Here is a 26,040-nt window from a genome sequence, read left to right on the forward strand (position 1 = left end):
AGAATTATATGTTAAAATTCAACCTTCAATAAAAGTTCTTTATATAAAAAACATCTTTTTGTAAAACTTATTTCTATACTTTACAAATAATATCAAGTTCTGTTATGTGATGTCACAATAAAAAAATTATAATAATAATATAATGGCGAGTCTGGTCTTGAAATGAATAAAGGAACCGAGAGTAGAGGGCAAATGGTAGAGCCTTATGACAACAACATCGAAGGAGGTTCAACGTTGGTATCTAACGGTTGCGATGTTTGGAAATATGTATCCAGAGAGAATGCAAACCCTTTTGCAGATGTCGAGAACATCACAGTTTCTTTTAGAGTAAGTAATGACAACATGGACTATATAAACTGTCGTAAAAGTATTTTTGATATGGAAAAAGCTGTTATACAGCATGTAACTTTACTTCTGGAAGTGCAATATCTAGAAGAGTGTGTAAGGCATCAGGTTGTTCCACAGGGCTTGCGCACAGCAAAATTTCCTAATTGCATTTTGCCCGGGGACAAACTATGTTTAGATTTAATCAAACTGTATAATGATACAGGAGTAAATATGATGACAATATTAATAGAACACTATAAAGCTGAGTTAAACAAATTGAAGGAGGTAATCAAGATTTTAGATCAAAGAATTAAGGGGCATACCTCCTTCAATAATTTCACAGCTTTATACAATGGTGTGGAAGCCAAAGCAGAAAGGCATAGAGCGACAGTAGTGTCAAGAAAACAGCACAAATTGAAAAGGGATCTTTTGGCTTATAACACCAACAGAGCATATATCATCAAAGAAGAGGGGAACAATGAAAATCCCAACACCATAACTCACAGTAGTACTGAGTTAAATGACAAAAGAACAACAACAAGGTTTGAACAAGTTCTACCATCAGACTTGTCCAAATCTATACCTAAGGATGACAATGTTAACATTCAAAATTTGGAGGCAAACAATAATGCTGAACAAGTAGTGACTTCAAACAAAGTGAACAATAATGACAACATCACTTATGCTGAAGTTGCTAGTACATCGTCCAACATTTCAGGGGCCCCTTTTCAAGTGAACAACAATTCATACAAAAGAACTACAAGGTGGTACAATGCCACACAGAAAAAGCACAAAATGAAGGGAAAGAACAAGAAAAGGTGGTAGAATCAACAGAAATCGACACTTATGAAGTGGACATCTTGAATGTGTCAAAAATATCCTTGTCTGATGAAGCAAAAAGTGTTCTCAAGAAAGGCTTTTCATTTATACCATCTAACAAATTTAATATGGGAAAACTGTTAATAGATTTCAGACTATATTTAAGAAAATTGAATTTAAATTACATTATGCACGATATAGTCAGTGTCAACAGTGGGGGAACATCAAACGTCACAAAGCCTAGCACCTATAATCCACCTTTGCTTAACACCTTACAGGTTTTTCAAAACTGTTGTGAGAAAGAATTCAGAAAAATAAAACACAACATTTATGACAATAATTTGTCAGATTTAGAGACAAAGGCTTTACGTTCTTTGAGTAACGATAGAAGTATTAGAATAATGAAAGCCGATAAAGGTGGAAAAATAGTGATTATGAACAGTGAGGAATATATAAAAAATATGGAAGATTCTCTGGCAGATGAGAACACATATAGGAATATAGGTAAGGAAACAGTAAAGGCAAAATACAACACAATAAATAGTTTCCTGTTTGACATGTTAAGTCAAGGAGAAATAGATTTCAAAACTTATGAATATATGTTGGTAGAAGAACCCAAATTGCCGAATCTATTTGGAATTCCAAAAATTCAAGAGAACACAGAAAACATCCCTTTTAGACCTATTATATCAGCTAGGATGTCAAAAACAGAAAATATATCCATCTGGCTAGACAAAACATTAAACCCAATAGTTCAGAAGTCTAAACATTATTTGAGGGATTCCTGGCATTTATTGGAAATCTTAAGGAATTTTTTGATTGAAAGCGAAAATTAAAATTTTGGTACATTAGACGTCAGGAGTCTTTACACTTCTATAGACCAGCAAGTAGGAATTGAATATATGAGAGAGTATTTGTACAAAAATTCTACTCTCACAAGTACAAAAATAAACACCTGTTGTGCCCTCATGGAAATTGTACTAGAAAACAATTTCTTTACATTCAACAAAAAAATGTACCAGCAGACATCAGGAGTAGCGATGGGTGCAAGAGTAGCTCCTGCATTTGCGAATATGGTAATGGCAAATTGGGAGCAAAAATATCTAGAAACGCACCCAAACTATTCGAAAGTCAGGTTAAACTATAGGTTTATAGATGACCTGATTTTCTTATGGTCAGGAGATTATTTAGAATTTGCAGAATTAGTTGAGGATCTTAACAATACCACCACTTTTTTGAAGTTTAAATTTGGTGAATTTGGCAAGACAATCAACTTTTTGGACATCAATATGAAGATTGATGTGGAGAATAGAAAATTCTCGAGCCAAATTTACAGAAAACCCTATTTTGCAAACCAATATTTGCACAATGACAGCTTGCACCCTGTCCATATGAAGAAGGGGGTCATTAAGGGACAGTATATAAGATTGAGTAGGTTGACATCAGATGATGAGATTTTTTTTGAAAGAAGGAAGAATTTTGAACAAGTTATTTGAAAAAAGAGGTTATAACAACAAGTGGATCAAGGAAATAGAAAAAGAAGTTCAGAATTTGAGGAAAAATGTGGCAAAACCAATTTTACAGTCTACAGAAGTCATGGTGCAGGCTGGAAATTAGTTTGAAAATAGTGGTAAACTGGAAAATAATGACAATTTTTGAATAGCTTTCCCCGTTCCCATAGTGGATGAATTATGGAGGATAAAAAACATAATCACACAAAATTGGAATATTATAGTGGGGAATAAAAACCTAGCTGATAATTTAGGTTTAAGTCCAAAATTCACTTACAAAAAGGTTTCCAACATTAAAAGTATGTTGGTATTCCATGCAGAAACGAAAAAACCTTCCTGGGCATGTACAATTAAAAAAGGAACATACAGTTGTAATAATTGCAAACAGTGTAGATTTATTTCAAACACATCGTTTATTACAATAGACCTATTTAACAAAACCAAAAGAAGTTTAAAAAGACGTGTTTACGAACACAACTTGGCCATAAAAAAGAAAGACAAATTTAATGCTTTGTTCAGACATTCCATCATTTGTGAAGAATTCAAAAAGTTTGAATTCTTTGTTTTGGATAGTGTAGAAAACATTTGTTTCAATGGTGATCTAAATAACATCCTAGAATGCAAGGAAGCATATTGGCAGCTCCATCTAGGAGCTGACAAGTTCCCTGGATTGAACGACACAATAAATTTAAAATGTTTTTTAAAGTATAGATAACAATTTTTTTATTGTGACATCACACAACACAACTTGATATTATTTGTAAAGTACAGAAATAAGTTTTACAAAAAGATGTTTTTTATACAAAGAACTTTTATTGAAGGTTGAATTTTAACATATAATTCTAGATAGAAGTGGTAAGACATGGCACTTTAAATTAATTTGTGTAATCATGAGGTAATTTCCTGTTACGAGACATAAAAGGAAGTAATGGAGTAAATTAATTGTTTCTGAGGAAGGTCGCATAATAAACTGGTGACTGAAAGCGCTAAAAAACTGTTGTGGATTATTTCTCCAAGCTGTTTGGGACATCGTTACCTCTGCATTTTGGTTTCTCTGTTTTATAAGTGTTCGTGGTGCAATTATCCATTAAAAGCTCAGTGAAATATAAATTAAAAGAAGATGTAAGGTATACTGTGGAAAAGAAGAGATTACTTAACACTTTCTCATGTATTATGTTGCAACAGAGAATTCTTGGACTTCCACAATGTAAATATAGGAATAAAGAAGTGATGACTGGGGTGAATTTGCATAATGAAAAGTAGATGGAGTAGATAGAATTAGTTTTATTTTATTTGGAAAGCCAGAAGTGAGAAACTACTATAGAACTAAAATGGGAAATGAATGTTGTTATTATGCAGATTCGATTTTTGGTTATGGGAAAAAAAGTGGCAAGTGGTTGAAGTGGATCATTTCTTTTGTATGTAATAATTTTTATGTAATATTTTACTAATATTTTGTCTCTTTGAGTTAATAAATATGTTAAATATGAATTTCAATAAAGCACCTTAACTTTTTCTGTAAATGTCATGAGATCTTTTACATCCACCTAAGCTACCACATGATCAGGTAGATGGGAACTTAGTTTAGCATCATATCTACAGGACAGCATACTCAGGAATACAGCCTCCACCCCCAAGATGCAATATAGTATCAGTACTAGAAAAATACTGCATGCACCTGATGTGGGAATACAGCCCACAGTCTTTTTATCTTCCATTATCAAAGTCAAGTGTGCTACCTTTAAACTACTGATACTGACAATTTCATCGACAAATTATGTATGTTTTTTAACACTTTTATTAAATTATCACTTAAGACATAGGCAAACATACATTAACAGAAAATAAAACAAACCATTTTAACATTTTTCCATTTAAATACAGTATACATCACATATAGACCTCTCAACCTCGCAGCACAAGAAATCTGGACAAAGCCGGAAGTAATGGGGGGACAAAGGTCCAAAAATAGGGACAGATTTTAAATATTGTTCCTATAAACTTAGAAAGTTGCTAGAATAACAGATTTTGCATTATTATATATTTTCTGAAAGATATGAAGTCTGAAACTCAAAGTATGGCTTTATTTTGTGACTTCAGTCCTCAATGATTTGCCAGAAAATCACAAATTTTATGATGAACTGGCCAAAAATAAGAGCCAGAAATCTGGACAGTTGAGAGTTGTAAGCACATATATTTTTCTTTGCTACTATCATCAGTCCAGCATTACAAAAAAATTGCTGAATTCCTGCCTTCCCCTAAACCTTTCTCCTCCTGAACATTCTTCTGCATGTATTGTTCCCACAGTTTCCATTTATTTCTGTTATTTGCTCCTTACCTTTTCTAAAGATCATTCTTCCAGTTCTTTTATATCTGTTACGATATTCAATACTTCAAATACAGTTGTTTTAGACTTTGATTTCCATTTTCTAGTAATTCCTTTTTGGCACACAACAGAATTAAACTTAATAAGGCTTTACCATTTCTAGGCATTTCAGATCCTGTGTCTCACCTCAGAAGAATCATTTCCTTACTTGCAGTCATTTGCTCATGCAATATTTCTGATAAGCGTATTCTATAGGGAATTTTTTAAATCTTCCATTACACTCCCAAAACGTATGCTACCTCTTTCTTCACCATCACACATCCAACATTTGCAGTCTACCTGAGGAAAAAATCCTTTAAAGTCTGCCTGGGGTATAAAAATACATATGCAAACACTTCCAAGCAGAGATCATAAACCTTCTTGACTTGGTTGCATACTTGGGAACCATGCGTATGTCTTCACATTGTTTTCTTGTAAATTGCTTTTGCAGTCTCTTCCCAGTCATTTCTAACCTCCTCTGATTTCTTCTTATAGTTATCGTGTAACATTTTATATGTCCTACTAATTGTCCCCTTTTAACAGCTGCTTCTATTCTAGATTCATTGCAAACTCTACCAGAGCAGGTCTTTCACTTAGTCCCATATCCCCTTCTCTCCGACTTTACTCCAAGATCAAGTCCTGGCAGGGGGAGGCAGTCTGTAGCCTGCAGTTCAAATGTCTTCTTGGACTCATCCCACTCTATTATCTTTCCTATTTGAGTTATTTACTCCAAAGATCATAGCTTCTTTGCTAAGCATCCCCAGTAAATTCCAGCTCCCCTTGCTTATTTTCTATACTAATACTTGCAGTCATCCTTTTTGGCAAAATCTCCTTTCTTGTATTGGCTTATTTCTTATAATACTTTTCGCTACTTTATGAAGGTAATATTCTGTATCATTTTTACTATTATCCTTAAGGATCTGCATCCAAAAATCCACTCTCTTGCTTCATTATCATCCGTTTCCACTTTCAACTGTAATCTTCTCCTTGTGTTATGGATATGAGCCTTGACTGTGTAACTGTAAAATATCAAACCAAGAAGAAACTTTGCAGTGTGGAGGGTGTGATGTGCACTTCCTAGGTTATGTTATGCACTTAGTTCACTTAATAAAACTCAAATAGTAAAATATAATTGTAAAATACGTGCTACAAAATTATTTATTTATTTATTGCATTTGTTTACCGGGAAAGTCCACTGGGCCTAGGTGAGCCCATTTTCAGTGGAGGCCCAAGGAGAAAAGCTCTACATAAAAGTCAACATTACAGAAATACAAATATCAAAATGTAGCACTATTTACAGTTTTTTAGCAATTCCATTGCAGTTTTATGGTAGTCCATCAATGATATTAACATGTACTTTTGGTCATATAGATGCCATAGACATTACTGGTTGGGAGGCAGAAAACACAGTAACATCATATACAATTATTTACATGCATTTAAATCTGTGTAGGCAGAGTAGTAACAGTCACAGGTATGGCTGCAGACCTGCTACGAGTGCATACCTGTAGCCCCAGAGAGTGGGAGTAGTGACAAAAGAAGAAGAGTTATTTTTGGCATAAGCATAACCAGCAGGTAGAGAGGTGTTGTCTGAGGGATTTTTAAAGAGAGCAGGGTATGAGCTGGAGGTTATTGAGGTTGGGAGGTCATTCCAAAGTTTGGAAGTAGTGAAGGAGTAAAGCATTTGGCCAGCTGGAAGTTGAGGTTTATTGACTTTAAGTAGAATTTTGTTTTCAGATCTAAGGTGCCTGTTTGGATGGTAAAGAGTTAATATGGAGGAGAGAGCTGGACAAGCTGTTGGTTTATATATTATTTTATGTGCAGTAATTAAGTGGAGGTAGTTGAGACAAAGTGGAAGTTCAAGACAGCTTAGTTGTTGCAGTGAGGAACAGTGATGTGATGAGGATCTAGCATTTGTTGCAAATCTAGCAATTTTATTGTAGCATATATCAAGTTTGTTTTTTAGTGAAGAGTGTATATTAGTGAGGATGGCGGCACCATATAGAAAATAGTAGGTAGTCCACAGTTGAGTTAAAATAGAATACCCTTTTTTGAAACACACAAGCAAGTGGTCCTAGTTGAGTGTAATGAAAAACATCAAAAACATTCCTTACTTAAGCAATAGCCCACACCTGGGTGTGGGTAATGCTGTATTTACCCATGGTTGGTGTGGTTTGGTCACGAGGGCGAAGCCCAAATGGCCAAACAAAGACAACTGTGGGTAAATCCAGAATTACCCACACCCAGAAGTGGGTTATTGCTATTATACAATGATATTGTTTAAGAAAAAAAATACTTTTCTTAAATAATGGCATTGTATAATGCCTCCTTGCTGCCCTTCCGCAGCTGCCCAGTATTCTGCGGCAGTTCTGATGTACTGCACATGCGTATGGTTACGCAGTACATCAAGGCTATGTGTGGAAGCAACGGAGAATGGAAGATCTCCGTTGCTTTTTAAAAGGTGTCTCGCTATGTTAAAAGAGTTTAACATAGTGAGATATCTAAAAAAAAAGCAACGGAGATCTTCCTTTCTCCATTGCTTCTTTTTTTTTAAGATATCACGCTATATTAAACTTGTTTAATATAGCAAGATAACAGCAACGGAGCTCTTCCATTCTCCGTTGCTGTCCAACACAAAAATGGAGGGTGACCGGACCTTTTTCCATTAGTATAAGTCTGATTTATAACAGGCACGCTGACCAATCAGCGTGCAAGTTTTGGAATATTAATGGGGGTTTCGTTGTATAATTGTATATAATCTGGTTGTTTGGAACAAGGGGGTAGTTGCAGAGGATGGTTCTGTTAAGAGCAATAAAAGCATTAAAATCACTCTTTTAGCCAAGCCCCACTTCCCCCTTAATACCATAGTGTAATCAGAGACTGTGCTAACTCAAACTTTATCTAGAGATAAATTACAACCTAAGACCAGTTTATTTAACACTTTGTATAGTCTAACCAACTAATTAAAACTTTATTAAAAAAACTAACTAAAAATGACTAACAAAAATATCTTTCAGTAGTCATTTACCAGAATAAATATTAATAAGTATACTTTTAATTAAGTCTTTGGTCACTTTGTATGCCTGTTGTATTTAAACATCTCTTTGACACACACTTTGCTACTTTACTTCTAATTTTCTGCACTCCCTACTGGTGCTGACACCCTGATTACTGTATTATCCCATCTGTGCCTGTTGTACCAAATATCTGTTGTATTAGCTGGCTCTTGCAATCAGTTATCTGCAAACCTTGGAATATTGTGCTGTAGCATTCATGCCTCCTGTTCACTTGTTGACTAATAAGTTCATACTGCATTGGAATATTCTACAGTGGCATCGCTGCCTGCAGTTTCTGATTCTGTTTTACTGTATTGAATATCTCTTAGATTATTTGGCTGTTGCATCCGTGACTGCTATTCATGTGTTCCCTATAACATTGTACTCTTCTTCTCCTTCTCCTTCTTCTTCTTTCAGCTTTTCCCGGTTAGGGGTCGCCACAGAGGATCACCTGTCCACTCATGATTGGCTCTATTTAGTTGTATTGAGATGTGTTGTACTGTACTTTATCGTACTGTACTCTGTAAATGTTTGGGGTACAGTCCCACAGCATTTAAAAACCATGTAAAGTGGGAGGTCACCTGGTTGCCCTACCACAAAAGAAGCCAAAGGTAGATCAGGAAAAAATAGTAATAGTTCCTGTTTGTAACCTAAGACTGACACAGGGCGTGTAGAAAGAGATGAAAGAGTATGGGATGGGGAATTCAAAAATTATTTCCTTAATAAGGTAAAGCGTAGATAATCTGCTGCGTAGATCTCATATTAATAATCCTGTCAAAAGTCTGAATTGCTGAAAATGGTGTGTGATTGTTAATAAATTTGTAATTTTATTGATGTGTACATAATATTGTCCCCTTAAGATCCCTGTATAATAGAAACACTGTAGCCTACTATAAAAGAAAAAGAAGTATCTTTCTGCGTTCTTATTTTTGTACTTCATGTGCTTAACTGTTAATGAGGTGGCAGAGTGTATGGAACACACCAACAACCACAAACACAGTGGGCCAGATTCCAAAACATATCACGTTTAGTAGGACTGTACCACCACCATGATGGGATGGCAAACACATCATTTTTAGTAAGACTGTACCACCACCATGATGGGATGGCAAACACATCATTTTTAGTAAGACTGTACCACCACCATGATGGGATGGCAAACACATCACTTTTAGTAAGACTGTACCACCACCATGATGGGATGGCAAACACATCACTTTTAGTAAGACTGTACCCACCACCTTGATGGGATGTCAAACACATCACTTTTAGTATTACATCTGATTCACGGTCCATGCTTCCTTAGTAGCACTGAGGTGCAAGAATTGCATGTATGTTCTAAATGGGGGACTAGAACCCAAAGCATTTTGGTTCAGACAAAGATGCTTTTACCAGCTGTGCTACACAGATATTTTTTGTTGCATAAAATGTAGTATTCCTTTGGATTTGTTAGATAGCATCTGCCCTATTGTCTGTATAATTACACATTTATGGTATGGTAGATGTTGGAGATGAGGATGTTAATATTACAGTTGTTTCTACTTGTGATGTTTTCAGTGCTGAAGAAAACCTGAACTGATGCAAGACATATTAATACTGTTGTACTGCTACAGTTTATTTAACAATTTCAGTTCATAGTTTAGTACTAAGCTAACTGCCCTTGCGAGCCATTTTAAGCCAAGCTAATTATCCCTTGTGAGACTCGAACCTTGCACCTTGTGTTTGTAAGGCAAACACCTTAGCCATTAAGTCATCCTCCCAACTTCCAGGAAGTATTGTTTCATGAACCTTGAGCTGCAGGAGGCAAAGAACTATATACATCCAGATTCAAAGACAGGCCACAAGTCGAAGCACAGCATAATAACATACAGGTGTTGTGATACCTTCTATTGAATCAGTGGAGATTTTTCAGTAGAACCATCTTGAACTTTGGGACTACTTAGGTTCAAATGAAGGGCTTGTCTAATCCAAAAATTTGAGGTAGTTGTCTTGCTGAAATCTTTGTTGGTCCAGTAAAATGCTTAGCATTACCTCCTTTTTCTTGTGTTTTTGATAATAGATCAGCACAGCACTTCTTTTTATGTTTTTGAGTATAACACAGTGTACCCAAAAATATCATGCATACACTTCACTGTTGTATGCATGTGTATACTTTCTAAACATTGCTTTGTATCATAGTGAGAAATCAGAAAATGACATTTTTAGCAGTTCAGGAACAGTGCCATTTCTTTGTTATGTTCTGTATGAGTGTACTGTACATATGTTCATAGCTGAGTAGCACCTGAAATGCACACAGTACTTTAGATGGTGAAGAAAAAGTATTGTGTAAGCATGACTTGAACTTCCTGGTGACATTACAAATGCACGCAGAGCATGATAAAATGTATCATGCGCAACACAAAATAATCAGATTACACCATAAGTATCACTCTTATCTACTTCTTGTAAGTACCCAGGACATTTTATCCTCTACTGAAGTACATAGATTGCAGTTGAGGTAGCCAGTATTCTGTTGGTAAGTTAAGAAATTCTAGTTTTATTGCAATTTTTTAAAATGGATATCTGTTATGTGCTGCGGTAGCATTGTCGCCTCATAATAAGACATTGTCTTGTTCGATTCTCAGCTAGAGCGTCTTCTGTGTAGAGACATGCGTGAATGGGCGTACCTTCGTTGAAGGTTGTGTGTCAAGGCTGGCAACTCGGCATGTAAAACTCTACTGCCAATCATTAGCGGACCGGAGTTCCACTGTGGCGACCCCTAACCGGGAAAAAGCTGGAAGACACAACAACAACATCTGTTATTCCTACTTCCATTCTTTGTAGCACCATCTATACCTCTGAAATACTTACATAGTTAGCTCTGACTGTGCTGTAAAGCCTTTACAGTGTGCCATATTCTGAACCTGGGTTTCATGGTTTTCATGTTGTAACATGCTACTGCTTGCAGTTTTGATATGCTATGCCATAGAAGGATGTATATGACCTGTGTACTGCTCTATGTTTACAGGTTCACCTGCTGAAGGACCAACTGGCAGCAGAGGTAGCAGCACGTCTGGAAGTCCAGGCCCGTGTACATCAGCTCCTTCTACAGAACAAGGACCTACTGCAGCACATCACACTTCTCGTCAGGCAAGTGCAGGAGCTGGAGCTCAAACTCAACGGCCACAATCCCAGTAAGTCAGTCAGTCATGTGTTTCATTGAACAGGAGAACTGATTGTATTTAATTTCACGGCACAGGATTACAAATGGGATGGGTTGCCAGATATTCAGGGTTTGCGTTTAACGTAGATATATATGCAAAGTTTTGCATGCCTCATCTTGCCAGCAAAGTGGACAAATTATGGGGGCCACATGTGGCTGGAATGGAATGTTATAATCTTTGGAAGTTGTTTGTCCCCACTGGTTCATCAAACATCAGCAGAAACCAACATGTCATACATTGCAATAGTTTTACAAATTATAAAAAAAGATGTACCTAGGTTTATTAAACTGTACGTGAATGCAAAGTGTAGAGCCTTGCAGGTTTATAGGTTTAAAAAGGGATTCCACATTTCTTCTTTTCTTCTTCTCAAAAAACATTTTAACTACTTAATGGGGTCTCCCCTGGCTCTGAAACAAATACTAGTATCATCTATAAGCACTGTAATTTTGAATAATACATTATTTTTGAAGAAACTTTGACTGTCCTGTTTTTATTGTGGATTTCAGATCATGCCAGGGGGCCTTGGCCAAATCCCATCCTCTCCAGTTTGAAGAAGTCAATGATGGTTTCAGAAGCTTTCCTACATAACTGGAAGGGTCTCTGGTAATCTGACTATAATCCATGTTTGAATAGATGTTGTCAAACCATTTGGCATGGATAAGTAGTCAGCAGTTATTGGACAAGCACAATAAATTATCAGTTTTACAAAAAGAATGAGAGACAAAGTTTTATTCAAAGTTTTCTATTGCCAAAAAAGAAAATCCATAGCAGCCCATTCTAAGTACCACAAACTTTAATTAACAAATCACAAAAGTTCAAGATAGTGACATTATAAACCCCAATTCCTTTTCTGATATCAAACCCCATATTTATCACTAATGACTTGCAGGATGCTTATCTTCATGTGTCTGTACCTGTACATAAAGTTTCCAGGCACTTCCTTGTCACCATGTGGGTTACTAACATGTCTAATTCATCTCATTAACTCCAAGACTGCACTACAGTGGGGAAAGGGCAAATTTCCAAATCCCCACCATAATGCAATCTCAGAACAGTTCAATGAATGGCATGTTCGATAAAATGCCATTGGAAATGTTTGATGATCCAGTTTTTCGACAAAATAATAGGGACCCCTGTGTCCTATCATTTCTTCTGATGTAAAATGTGAAATGATTCTTGAAGGGGATACCTTGATTAAAATTTTAAGATATTCTTCTTCCTTCATGGGATCAGAGAAATTATGCTTTAAAAATAGATTTTTTATCATTTGACCCCAACTATACTGCAGACCTTCAACATGTTTCTTAAAAAACTTATGGTCATAGTCATTTTACAAAAAGGAATTTGAGTTACAGGCCTTAATTTGTAGAGAACCTTATACAGTTTTCAGAAAGACATGGTTGCTGAGTACTAATTCTTTTTACGCTAGAACTGGTATCTTAAGATTGCTTTTAACCAGTCTATTCACTTAGCAGCCCCAACCCCAACAAGAAAAAAAGAAATACAGTTACATATGCTGTGCATTTCCATTGAGACCTTAAAAATTACAATAAATAAACACATTATCTGATACATTCTAACCATCTATTTGCATCTTTTAAGAAAGGAAGGTAGGGTGATCTTATCAATAAATGAGCCCTTCCCAAATGACTTACTAATTGTACAGTATTTTGTTACCATAAATATGACATTTGTTTTGAGAAGTCAGAGTTCATTCTAATAGATTAGTAGGCATTCCTGCAGCATCATAGGCCCTGGAACCATTGAGTGAGGGGGAGGGAGCGCCCCCCCCCACACTTTTACAAGACAAGATGGTCTTGTCTAGTCCCTGTGGCAGCGAAGAAACTAAAATTTAGCATCTTTAGGGAGGACCAGAAGATCCATGCATGCGTCTGACTTACTTAGGCACGACGTTTAACTTCCATTGTCTGCCTGGTTAGGAGAGAGTAATGCTGCTGCTGCTTCAGGCATGTTTCTGGTTAGGAGAGCTGCTGCTTCAGGGATTGTTTCTGTGGTAAAATGTTTCACATATGCTGCAGGGATTGTGTTTCACTTTCTGAAGTATGCTGCTGCTGGGGAGGGAGGGATTCTGTTTCTGTTATATGCTGCTGCAGGTGGGATTATGTTTCTGTTATATGCTGCTGGGGGGATTGTGCTTCTGTTATATACTGCTGCTGCTGGGGTGGGGATTGTGTTTCTGTTATATGCTGCTGCTGGTGTGGGGGATTGTGTTTCTGTTATATGCTGCTGCTGGGGTGGGCAGATTGTGTTTCTGTTATATGCTGCTGCTGGGGTGGGCAGATTGTGTTTCTGTTATATGCTGCTGCTGGGGTGGGCAGATTGTGTTTCTGTTATATGCTGCTGCTGGGGTGGGGGGATTGTGTTTCTGTAAAATGCTGCTGCGGGGATTTTGTTTCTGTTATATGCTGCTGCTGGGGGATTGTGTTTCTGTAAAATGCTGCTGCGGGGATTGTGTTTCTGTTATATACTGCTGCTGGGGAGATTTTGTTTCTGTTATATGCTGCTACTGGGGTATTGTGTTTCTGTTATATGCTGCTGCTGGGGGGATTGTGTTTCTGATATATACGCTGCTGCGGGGATTATGTTTGTGTTATATGCTGCTGCTGGGGGGATTGTGTTTCTGTTATATGCTGCTGCAGGTGGGATTATGTTTCTGTTATATGCTGCTGGGGGGATTGTGCTTCTGTTATATACTGCTGCTGCTGGGGTGGGGATTGTGTTTCTGTTATATGCTGCTGCAGGTGGGATTATGTTTCTGTTATATGCTGCTGGGGGGATTGTGCTTCCGTTATATACTGCTGCTGCTGGGGTGGGGGGATTGTGTTTCTGTTATATGCTGCTGCTGTGGGGGATTCTGTTTCTGTTAAAATGCTGCTGTGGGGATTGTGTTTCTGTTAAATGCTGCTGCTGGGGGGATTGTGTTTCTGTTTTATGCTGCTGCTGGAGGGATTGTGTGTCTGTTATATGCTGCTGGAGGGATTGTGTGTCTGTTATATGCTGCTGGGGGGATTGTGTGTCTATTATATGCTGCTGCTGCTGGAGGGATTCTGTTTCTGTTATATGCTGCTGCTGGCGGGACTGTATTTCTGTTATATGCTGCTGCTGAGGGGATTGTGTTTCTGTTATGTACTGTTACTGCTGCTAGGGGGATTGTGTTTCTGTTATATGCTGCTGCTGGGGGATTTTGTTTCTGTTATATGCTGCTGCAGGGATTGTGTTTCTGTTGTATGCTACTGCTGATGTTGCTGTTGCTTGGGGGATTGTGTTTCTGTTATATTCTGCTGCTGCTGTTGGGATTGTCTGTCTGTTATATGCTGCTGGGGGAATTGTGTTTCTGTAATATGCTGCTGCTGCTGGGGGGATTGTGTGTATGTTATATGCTGCTGTGGGGATTGTGTTTCTGTTATATGCTGCTGCTGGGGGAATTGTGTGTCTGTTATATGTTGCTGTGGGATTGTGTTTCTGTTATATGCTGCTGCTGCTGGGGGATTGTGTTTCTGTTATATGCTGCTGCTGGGGGAATTGTGTGTCTGTTATATGCTGCTGTGAGATTGTGTTTCTGTTATATGCTGCTGTGAGATTGTGTTTCTGTTATATGCTGCTGCTGGGGGAATTGTGTTTCTGTTATATGCCGCTGGGGGGATTGTGCTTCTGTTATATGCTGCTGCTGGGATGGGGGATTGTGTTTCTGTTAAATGCTGCTGCTGGGGGAATTGTGTGTCTGTTATATGTTGCTGTGGGATTGTGTTTCTGTTATATGCTGCTGCTGGGGGATTGTGTTTCTGTTATATGCTGCTGCTGGGGGATTGTGTTTCTGTTATATGCTGCTGCTGGGGGAATTGTGTGTCTGTTATATGCTGCTGTGAGATTGTGTTTCTGTTATATGCTGCTGTGAGATTGTGTTTCTGTTATATGCTGCTGCTGGGGGAATTGTGTTTCTGTTATATACCGCTGGGGGGATTGTGCTTCTGTTATATGCTGCTGCTGCTGGGGTGGGGGATTGTGTTTCTGTTAAATGCTGCTGCTGGGGGGATTGTGTTTCTGTTAAATACTGCTGCTGTGAGATTGTGTTTCTGTTATATGCTGCTGCTGGGGGAATTGTGTTTCTGTTATATGCCGCTGGGGGGATTGTGCTTCTGTTATATGCTGCTGCTGCTGGGGTGGGGGATTGTGTTTCTGTTAAATGCTGCTGCTGGGGGGATTGTGTTTCTGTTTTATGCTGCTGGAGGGATTGTGGGTCTTTTATATGCTGCTGCTGCTGGGGGGATTGTGTGTCTTTTATATGCTGCTGCTGCTGGGGGGATTCTGTTTCTGTTATATGTGCTGCAGGGATTGTGTGTCTGTTATATGCTGCTGCTGGGGGATTGTTTTTCTGTTATATGCTGCTGCTGAGGGGATTGTATTTCTGTTATATGCTGCTGCTGGGGGAATTGTGTTTCTGTTATATGCTGCTGCTGGTGGGATTGTGTTTTTGTTATATGCTGCTGCTGCTGGGAGGATTGTGTTATATTTATTTATTCCAGGTTGGTGACCATGGAGGTCCACTGGGCTCGAGAGCCCATTTTCAGTGGAGGCCTGGGGAGAAAATCTCCACAATACAGTTACATTATATAGAGAATTACAAGAAAAATATTTGCATTGCAATCAACAGGTAGTATTACAGTATTACAGACATATTTCTTTCCTTTCTTTTATCAAACCCTCCCATTGCATCATAACTACATAAATGTTCCTAAATTTTATCCGTAGTAAAAGCTTTTCATTCATTGAAAAATACACTCCCCCAATTTTCAACACATCACCCAAACTTTTACTTTTATCTTTATTCAAGGTCATTCCCATTTCCTTTAAAGATCTATTCAGAGAAACTAACACTTCCCTCATCCATATTTTGTTCTTGACAGCTACATCTATATGGTCTACATATGTCAAAACTACTGGAATCGCCCCCTCCTTTTCATCACATATCCAGCATCTTTCATTATATAAACTACTTCACTCACTATTACATTCATTAGCTTTACAAACAGTGTTCCACTCATAGGACATCCGTGCTGAATACTATACTTCATGCATATTTCTTTACTCAGCCACGCATTCACTAACACTGTCACTCGATTATTTTGATATGCTGACATGCACACAGTCCTGATTCTTTTACCTTTTCCATACTTCTCTATAACATCCTTCAAAGCACTGTGTCCTACTGTATCATATACCATACTAATATTACCTACAGTAAATTTGTAATAGAAACCTGGAGTAGTTCCGCCAAAAACAACCAGTAACCAGATATCAAGTCGAAAAATAGCGGAGATCGCACCCAGCAAATTCAGTGTACAAAGCTCTTTAACGCTGCAGATACCACACATTTTCGTCCATAAAACCATAGACTTCATCAGAAATACATTAATTAAAACCGTTCATCTTATATACAGTTTTTGGTGAGTTTTCTTTCATGGGTGTCCACTGACTTCAACTCTTCACTAACAGCTGCTCTTCACTTGACAAACTGCAGTCTCCATTGTCTTATTTTAAAATAGCCAAGAAAAGCAGAAAAAACGAACTCAACAACATGCCAAAATAAAAGACGTTTTAATAATAACAAAGCTTTCAGGCTTTCACAAACCCTTCTTCAGTTTTTTTCACACTGAACATGAAAAAGAGACAAGTACGAAAAAGAAGACATCTACTTTAACACCGACTGTTTTTCCTCCTTTTCCACTACCTATATGAGTGGATCGGAAGTCAACATGGTCTCCACAACAGAATCAACGGAAATACAAGTTTCCAGAGGAGAGACTGGAATTTCAAAAAAAGACATTAAAACCAGTGAGTCTGAATTAGTTATAAACATTTCTAGCTATGAATTGACAACATATGAAAAGAAGCTGTTAAACAAGGGACTTTCATTTATACCAGCGAAAAATGTAGATTGTACTGATTTTTTGGTAGACCTTAGAATGTTTACTAGGAATGTTAATTTGAGATTAAGTTTTAGTGATGCACAACACTATGATACCATGAATGACAACACAAATTTCAAGTTTAAGAAACCTTCTACTTATTATGCCAGCAATGAACCCTTTTTTAGAAACATTCGAAAAGGCATGTGAAAGGGATTTACTAGCACTCTACAGAGGAAATAATAAACAAAACAAAAGTGACTTTCACAATTTAAACAGTGATGAACAAAAAGCTCTTAAAGCGTTACAAACTAATAACAATATAGTCATAAGATCTGCAGATAAAGGTGAAGCAGTAGTGATTTTAGATAAGCGTAATTATGAATTAAAGATGAAAGAACTTTTGGAAGGTGAAATAACATTTACAGGTTTAAATTCACTACAGTTAAATAAGGTCATACATGGTGTACAGGATGAGATGTATGACTTGTTTCTATGTGAAGTCATAGATTTTGATCTATATAAGTATTTCCTTATAGAAACACTCATAGTTCCTACATTCAGGGGACTACCCAAAGTACACAAAGACGTTAAGAATCCACCAATGAGACCAATCATAGCTAGTAAAGGGTGGCTAACAGAAACAATATATTAGGAATGTTGTAGAGAAAACAGCCACAATAGTAAGGGATACACAACATTTTTATAGAAAGTTTAAGTGAGTATAGGTTTCAAGAGATAGAAGAAGAACTAGAATATATGGTGACGTTAGATGTAAGTTCTCTATTTACTTCCATACCAAATGATATTGGTATAGAATACATGAGACTCTATTTAATAGAAAGAGAGATGCCCAGAGAATTGATAATGAGATGTGCCATGTTGATGGCAATAATATTAAAAAACAACGTTTTTGTATATAATGAACAATATTATATACAAAAGAGGGGAGTAGCTCTGGGCACTCCCTGTGCCAACATAGTCATGGCATATTGGGAGTGCACATACATTATTAGAACCATGCCATCACTTCTATCCATCTTTTTAGTTCATGCTGCAGGCTTTTAGGAGTAGTACACACAGACTGACCCTGTAGCTACAATGATCTTATTACAACAGGCATACATACCACACTGTGTTGGCCCATCTCACAAAGTGACATTTTACAGTTACTGGCATTTAGGTGTAACAAGGATACATTACAACAACTCTATGTACAGGGGAGAACTAATGTGCAATGGAACCCTAGGCACTGATTACTGTTTCAGCCCCTGCCAAAAAAAAACACACCCTCCAGAGTTTCCCCTCTGTTTCCCTTATGTTGGGCTTCCCACTTATGCACAATAATTTTTTTCTTCCATTTCTCACATTTTACCTTTTTTCTTCAGCTTTTTCAAGAAGCCATAACTTTATATATGCTCTAAAGTGCTTTTTAAGTTTATTTTTTTTACCCAGTGATGGCTTGAACAGAAATGATGATTAAGGAAATAAATTCATTGTTGCTGTTCAGCTTTAGTTTTCCTTCCGTCTCTTCAATATACTTTCTTGACCAAGACAGCACAGTAATAACCATTTAGGAAATAACTCAATTAAGCCGGTGCCCCCAGAAGCCAGAGCATTTCCCAACCTTTTAATCCAAAAGTGGCCTAAACAAAAATCGTGAGTAAGAAAAAAGAATTTCAGTCTTATTTTTTTCTTTCAATGAAGACAAGTTGTATTCAAGGCTTAAAATTCAAAGCTGACAAAAATAGTAGCTCAAAATAAACTAACAAGTCAGTTGTTGTGAGGATACACAGATCATGTACGGGAATACTGCCTGCCTCCCTAATCCTCCCAAAAAGACAGTCACTGCCTATGCAACCCTCTGGTGTTAGATTGGGATGAAAGCAGAGATTCAAATGGCCACAGTCATATATTTCAAGTGACTTCTGAAATACATATACGTAGCATGCCTACTTACTCTTCAATCCTAACCCCCAAAGGCAACCAGCTGTATATGTGCCTGATGTTCGATTGTGAGGAAAGCGAAAATAAATAATGATTGCAATAATGTATTCTACTTTGCTGCTAACAGGCGGTACACTGCCCCTACAGGAGCTAAAGGAACTTTCTTTGTATACCTCTGAGGTCTGTTAGAAAAGTAAAGGAAATGATAACTACACAATCCCCAGCACCCTCATAACCTACGGTAAGTTTCTGTACACAAACATCTGAGCAGGGATGTTTTAGAATGTTTGTGGTTGAGGACAGAGGCTATTATCAGTTTTATCCTAACAGGGTTGTATCATAACTCTATTCGGGCTAAAGAGTGCAATCAGAAAATGAAAGCATTTTTTTCTCGTCATTTTTCCTCAACCAAAAACAGCTTTTTTGGGGTCCCCACAGTCAAGGATGATTAAGGGAGCCTCCTGCATCCATTTATGCAGTTTTGGGAGTGGGGGCCACCAGATTCCTAGAAGATCTAAGCGTCTGAATGCTCTGTGATATATTTTACGCCTTACTTTTGAAATATAATTACTTGTTAGCTACATTTTTATTGATACCCTGAAGAATAATGTGTGTGTTCCGGCATTATTGGATATGTGCATTGATAAAAATCTGTGATATTTTACACACACACACACACACACACACACACACACACACACACACACACACACACACACACCACAGCAATGCTAATTTTGTACTTATTTCAGTAAGTACATTGTACAACACTAGTACTACTACACAAGATCAGTGACTGTGTTTAGCAGACATCAAACAGCAACAGGGATAAGTCACTTTTATTTACCTCAGTGAGAAATAAATTAATACCTATCACTATCCCTGATTTCACAGATATTCCTGATTTTGTCTCATAATTTTGCTCTGTCACAATAAATCCAGTCATCAGAGTTTTATTGTCTAAAAATGCATGTTGATGCAAAATGTGTTATTATAGTAACTTTTTAAATGAATTAGAGTAATATATAAAATGTGTTCCTCATTTTGAGACTTTATTATGCTATTATGTTTATCACTGAACAGAATTCTTCAGCAAAGATGTTGAGAGTTACAATATCAGTTGTTCTGCCAGTATGTATAAAAACCTTGAAGTAGAAATCATTTCTGAAGATTAGAAGCATCAGCTCTTCTTAAACTCCACAGTTTGCAGTGAGATTGGTCAAACTGGGCTGCCGATCTCTGTAGTGCTTACTTTGCTTATGTTCATTATAGCTTTGTCCTAACAGGGTCATATCACAGTCCTGTTCAGGTTAAAGAGTATAATTGAAACTTAATACATTTTTTCTCCTCATTTTTCCCCAACCAACAGCAGTTTTTGTGGGGCCCCCACACAGTCATTGATGATTAAGGGGCCCCCTCCAGCCACAGTTATTGCAGGTACCTAAAACTGGCTATATTGTTAATTTTAGTGAAGAGGATGTCCACCATCAGGGCTTAACCTAGGCCGGGGCATTATGTCATTGGTAAAAATATTTAATGAAATTGTAAAGCTTGTTACTTGACAAAATGCTGTTACTATTACTAAAGATGTTTGGATTTTGAAGGAGATAAATATGAGTTGTTATTACTTACCTGCTTTATTAAGTATACAAGATTGCTGTACTAGCTGTTGTTGGTTTCTCAGACATGTTACAAAATATCAAGATAAGATAACTTGCTGTGGTTGGGGGCCCCCCAGCGACCACAGGGTTCGCTGGTGCCTAAAACCGGCTATGCCTAAGAAATTGGAATATTCTTACGGTCATTACAACGATAGAACAAATAGTAGGACCAAGGCCGAACTACACATATAGGAATACAAAAAACTTGAAAAGATTATTATGCTGTGAAAATATTAAACCAAAAACATATATCTCTGATAGGAAAGGTACCTTTTCATGCAGGTCATGTAATCAATGCAGTTACATGTCAGGTCGAGATTATTTCATACACTCCATTACAGGGTGGAGATATAATTTCAATGTTTATGGAGACTGTAAGAGTAGAGATGTGATATATATAGCTACCTGCACATGCAGCAGCTTTTACGTAGGTAAGACCAACAGGACACTACGTGACAGAGTACGAGAACATATATATGCAGTCAGCAAAGAAGATGAAAGTAACACCATAGCGAGACATGTTCTTACTTTTGGTACTAAACACAGTTTTAAATTTACAGTAGCAGAGATAGTAGAGAGGAATAGTAGGTTAGGAAATTATAGAAATTATACGGAACAAAGAGAAGCCAGGTGGATCATGAGGTTACAGGCAGATAAGTCAATGGGCCTGAATGATAGAGTTTCCCTTAAGCCGTTTCTAGAAGCTAGGGACTTTCAAACTAGATCTAAGGCTGCTATAATATTGAATAATTTTATTCAACATTTTTTTAGTCTGTATTTATCAGATGAAAGTAAATAAGTATTTAGAATAGTTTAATATGTATGCATATTTTGTATTTTATATAGTATATGTTTTAGAATACAGTAGTTAGGCATTTGTTAGTCATTTCTATGCATTTAATAGTGAGCAGCATTTGTATATACAACATTTCACATTCTTTATAGACTTTTGTATATACATTTAAAGCATAGAAATATTCTATCTCTTTGTATCAGTGAAAAATGAGCTTTGAAATTCCATAGAAGTATTTTTATAGTATTTTTATAGTTGTTTTTGAATAACTTGTTTTTTATATATATTATACATTATCAGAGTTTTAAGCACTAGCACTTTATGAGATAATTAATTTTTAATTGAGCATAGATATTGATTGGCTAGATCTCTAATGAGTTCAAGTTTAAATACTAGAGCTTGTTGTTTAGTCAACAGTCTGAAGAAGCATTTGTCATAAATGTGAAAGCGCTTACTGTTTTAACGGGTACCAATCGCTGTTGCTTTACATTTGATTAAACAGTTGCTTTTATTTGCCGTGGAGTGTCTTCATTTGGATTATTTGGATCATTGACTAATGAGGGAAGAGTAGGGGGAGACAATGACCTCTTTCTTCCTGGATGCAAAATCTTTAGTAATGAGATGTGCCACATAGAAGGACTTTCTGACTACCGTGGCAATGTGGTGATCAAAAGAGAGGTTGCTGTCAACCTGTATTCCCAGATCTCTTATAATGCCTTCTGTGTTCAGTGGACTACCTTCAATGTGGTAATTCATGGGAACTGGGTTTTTCCCAATGGGGATAACGACACATTTTTTAGCATTGAGCTTAAGGCCATGGTTCTGACACCAGTCGTTGGTCTCAGGCCATTCTGTTGGATGTCAACATCACTTGGGAAGTTAATAATAGCTCACAAGTTGCAATTGTCTATGAGCTTTGTCAGCCAGAGTCCCTTCATGTTGGCCTGGACTTCAGAGAAGTAGTTACCAAACAGGACAGGACCCAGGACCGAACCCTGTAGGACTCCACTCGTGACTAGTCGGCAGTCTAACTTGGAGTTAGCTACTTTCACACTGCGGGTTCTATCTGTGAGCCAGTTTGCAACCCACCTAGTGATATAGGGGTTGATGCCTAGCTTAGTGAGTTTTTCTTTGATTCCTGAGTGGGGAATGGTATGAAAGGATTTGGCCAGAACAAGGTAGGCTGTATGAAACACCTTTCCTTCATCCACAGCTTTGGTGACTGACTCAAAGAAATCGACCAAGTTGAGTAGGCATGATCTACCTTTCACAAAACCAAGCTGTGTGGGATCCAGAGTTTGGAGATTCCCTGTATCCTTGTTTATTAGGTCCATGATGATGCGTTCCATAGCTTTGCATATCAGACTCGTCAGGCTAATGGGGTGATAGTTCCCAGGGTATGTAGTCACTCCTCCTTTGTGGAGAGGGATGACTATAGCAGTGCGCCATTCGGTAGGGACAAAGCCTGAGGTGAGGCTGTGATTGAACAGGGCACACAGGTGAGGTGCCAGTTCACTCTGTAGTTCATGTAGAACATAGCCAGGGATATTGGCAGGTCCCATAGAAGCTGTATTCTTGGCCTTGGATAGTGCTGTTTTAACCTGTGCAGCAGTAATACTGGGTGCCTGGCAAGCTACTGGTATTGTGATTGGTCCTTTTGGGGGGGGGGAGGTAAAGTTGGCACTGAATCTGTCTGCCAGTATATTGGCAATATCTGTTGACTCAGTATAGGAGGTACCATTGTGCAGTAGCTCAGAGCAAATTTGGGTAATGCCGTGGAGCATCTTTACATAACTATAGAAGGCCTTGTGGTTGTCTTTACTGTTTGCTGCAATTCTGTTTTCATAGCTAGCTTTAGAGGATTTGATGAGAGATCTCAACATTTTGTTGAGGCTGATAAGGGAGTTTTTCCCGTCTTGGGACTTCACCTTATTCTGCATCAGTTTCCTCCTTCTGTTGTAGAGTTTGTTTATGGCAGGGGACTACTAGATTGGCTTCCTTTTTTTTGGAGTAGAGCATCTTGGTTCTGTTGGGTATGGCGAGATCCATGCATTTGTGTACATGTTCATACAGTGCATTGGTGTATGATTCAGCAGTCATGCAACTATTTCCCATTTGCTTGGGTGCTGTGAAGTTAGCCACCTTTGTTTTTAGGAGCCCAAAGTTAGCTTTGGAGAAGTTTTTTGTGGTGGTTACCTTTGGTGGGGGGTGGATGGGATGTGGACTTCCAAGGTGATTAGTTTGTGGTTGATCTAACCAGGGAGGAGCTGACTATTGGTGTAGAGCAATGGTTGCCCATGTTAGTAATGACCAGGTCATGGATGTTGCTACCTCTAGTGGGGGTAAGAACGAGCTGGTCCAGGGCATTGGAATTAATGAACTCCAGGGTACGTTGGGCAAGTGTATTGGTACATGAGTAGTTTTCACAGTTAATGGAGGGGTAGTTGAAGTCTCCTAGTATGAAAGTGTTGTGTTGGACCCTAATATTCTCGAGGGAGCTTAGGAACGTGGAGTGTGAGTCTTGCGAGATGGTTGGGGATCTATAGCAGGCTATGACATGAATCGCTGTCTTACCAAGTGTTAGCTGCACCTGAAGTACCTTTGATGCATTATGTTGGACTACCAGTCTGGAGGTGTGCACACCCTTTATGAATATGGAAACACCACTGCCTTTGGAGCTTCGGGCCAAGGTCTGGGACCTAAAGGTGTGGAAGGAGTTATAGCCTGGTAGTGTAGGGGTGCTTTCTGCTGCCTTAAACCAGGTCTCTGTTACAGCACAAATGTCGATGTTCTCTATTTTAAAGAGTACTTCAGACAAGTGCATTTTGAGATTTAGACTTCTAATGTTGAGCAGCATGAACCTCAGATTGCATTTGTTTGTAGCTGTTACAGTGGTAATTTGTTCTTTGGAACACTACCTAAAAAAGGCACCATAGGGGTGGCAAAAGCCTTGGCCAGTATCCAGAAGCCCTGGGGTGACAGATGCAGGCCATCTCTGGTAAAGTATCGAGGTCTGTCATTCATGTCATCCCAGGCAGACAGATGCTGGATCCCCTTAGAGTGGCACCAGAAACTTAGCCAATTGTTGAAAGCAATCATTTTCTGCTTTTTCTGTGATATCATTCTGGGTGATGGTATACTGCTGCTCAGGGCTAGGGTCATACCCACCTGGGCTACATAATCCGAGAGCTCCTCCATGTCTCTTTTCATGCAGTCCAGGGAGGTACGTCTCAGGTCATTCACACCCACATGTACAATAACTGAGTCATATTTGTACCTGTTGTTGACAGAGCTGAGTGCATGCATTATGTGTTGGATCCTGGAACCTGACATGCAGCTGACTGTTACTTTCTCCTTATTCAACCTAGTGAGTGGGACATCAGTGTGCCTCACTATTGAGTCACCTATGACTAGTGCGTTGGGCATGCTGTTTTGCCTTAGGGGCTTTGGTTGAGTGGCACACTGTTTAGGAGAGTTGTGTGTCTCTTGACTAGTGTTGTGGTGGTCGAGTGCATTTCTATCTTGGAAGTCTCTTCTGTTTGGGTAGATTTTTATTGAGAGCCTCCCCAAAAGTGGGTGTGTGGCTTGTGTTTTTATGTGAAGGCAGTGCTGGTGTGTGTGTTCTAGAGGACTATGTGTTCCATGTGGTGTGGTGCAAGTGTTGACCTTCTCCTCTTAACCAGCTATTCCGGTCTTGGCTGGAGAGTGCATGGCTTCCAGTTTGGATATATAAGTGCATCTCTCGCAAGTCTGAGTGTTGGAAGGTAAAAGGAGAGGGTTGTCGGTGTACATGAGGCAGTTGCTACATTGCCACAGGATGCACAAGTTCACCAGGTTAATAGGAGAAAACACAGGGAACTGACCTTTAGACATGCCTGTAGGGGTGGGCATTAATAAGTACTGGAGCCGTTTCCTTCTAGAAAGTTTAGTGCTGATAGCACTTTTGTGTGCTACAATAATTGCTACAAGAAGTCTGGTAATCTGCCAGACTAATAAGCTAGTAAAAGTGCAGGAGAGGAGAGAACTAGCAGATCTAAGGAAAAAAATTGAAGAGCAGACCTTGGCACTGCTCATAAGCTTACAAACAGTCCTGGATACAACAAATCTGTATCTGGACTAAACTAGTTACAGGAAAGGGGGGAAATAAGCACAAATGCAGGCTTTTAAACCAGAAAGTTGAAAGAGATGGAAGACTGCCCAAACAGCCAATAAACTACAATTTCTGGGCCAGAATCCATTCCTCTTATGGTAGATAGGCTACCTAGTGCTTATCACTCCCACTGATAAGCTAAAAGGCTTCCCTCCAACACAGAAAGGCTTGGGGGGCTCAGAAGCTTACATACAGTCCTGGATATAGCAAATCTATATCTGGAGTAGACTAGTTACTGGAAAGGCAGAAAAGCGCAAACACTGGCTTGTAGACCAGAAAGT

The 26,040-nt window shown here is 38.3% G+C and overlaps 1 protein-coding gene across 1 annotated transcript in view; it reads left to right on the top strand.

Annotated features, from left to right (window-relative positions):
• LOC122813522 (carboxyl-terminal PDZ ligand of neuronal nitric oxide synthase protein-like) overlaps nucleotides 1-26,040 on the top strand; it is a 2,813,298-nt gene that overhangs the window by 2,570,038 nt on the left and 217,220 nt on the right. The window contains exon 9 of the mRNA XM_044085881.1: nucleotides 11,086-11,251. Coding sequence (XP_043941816.1) covers nucleotides 11,086-11,251 — 166 coding nt within the window. The remainder of the gene's footprint in view (nucleotides 1-11,085; nucleotides 11,252-26,040) is intronic.

The sequence above is a fragment of the Protopterus annectens genome, chromosome 10.part0 (genome assembly GCF_019279795.1).
Source record: "Protopterus annectens isolate FY-2018-M chromosome 10.part0, PAN1.0, whole genome shotgun sequence".
NCBI lineage: Eukaryota > Metazoa > Chordata > Ceratodontiformes > Protopteridae > Protopterus > Protopterus annectens.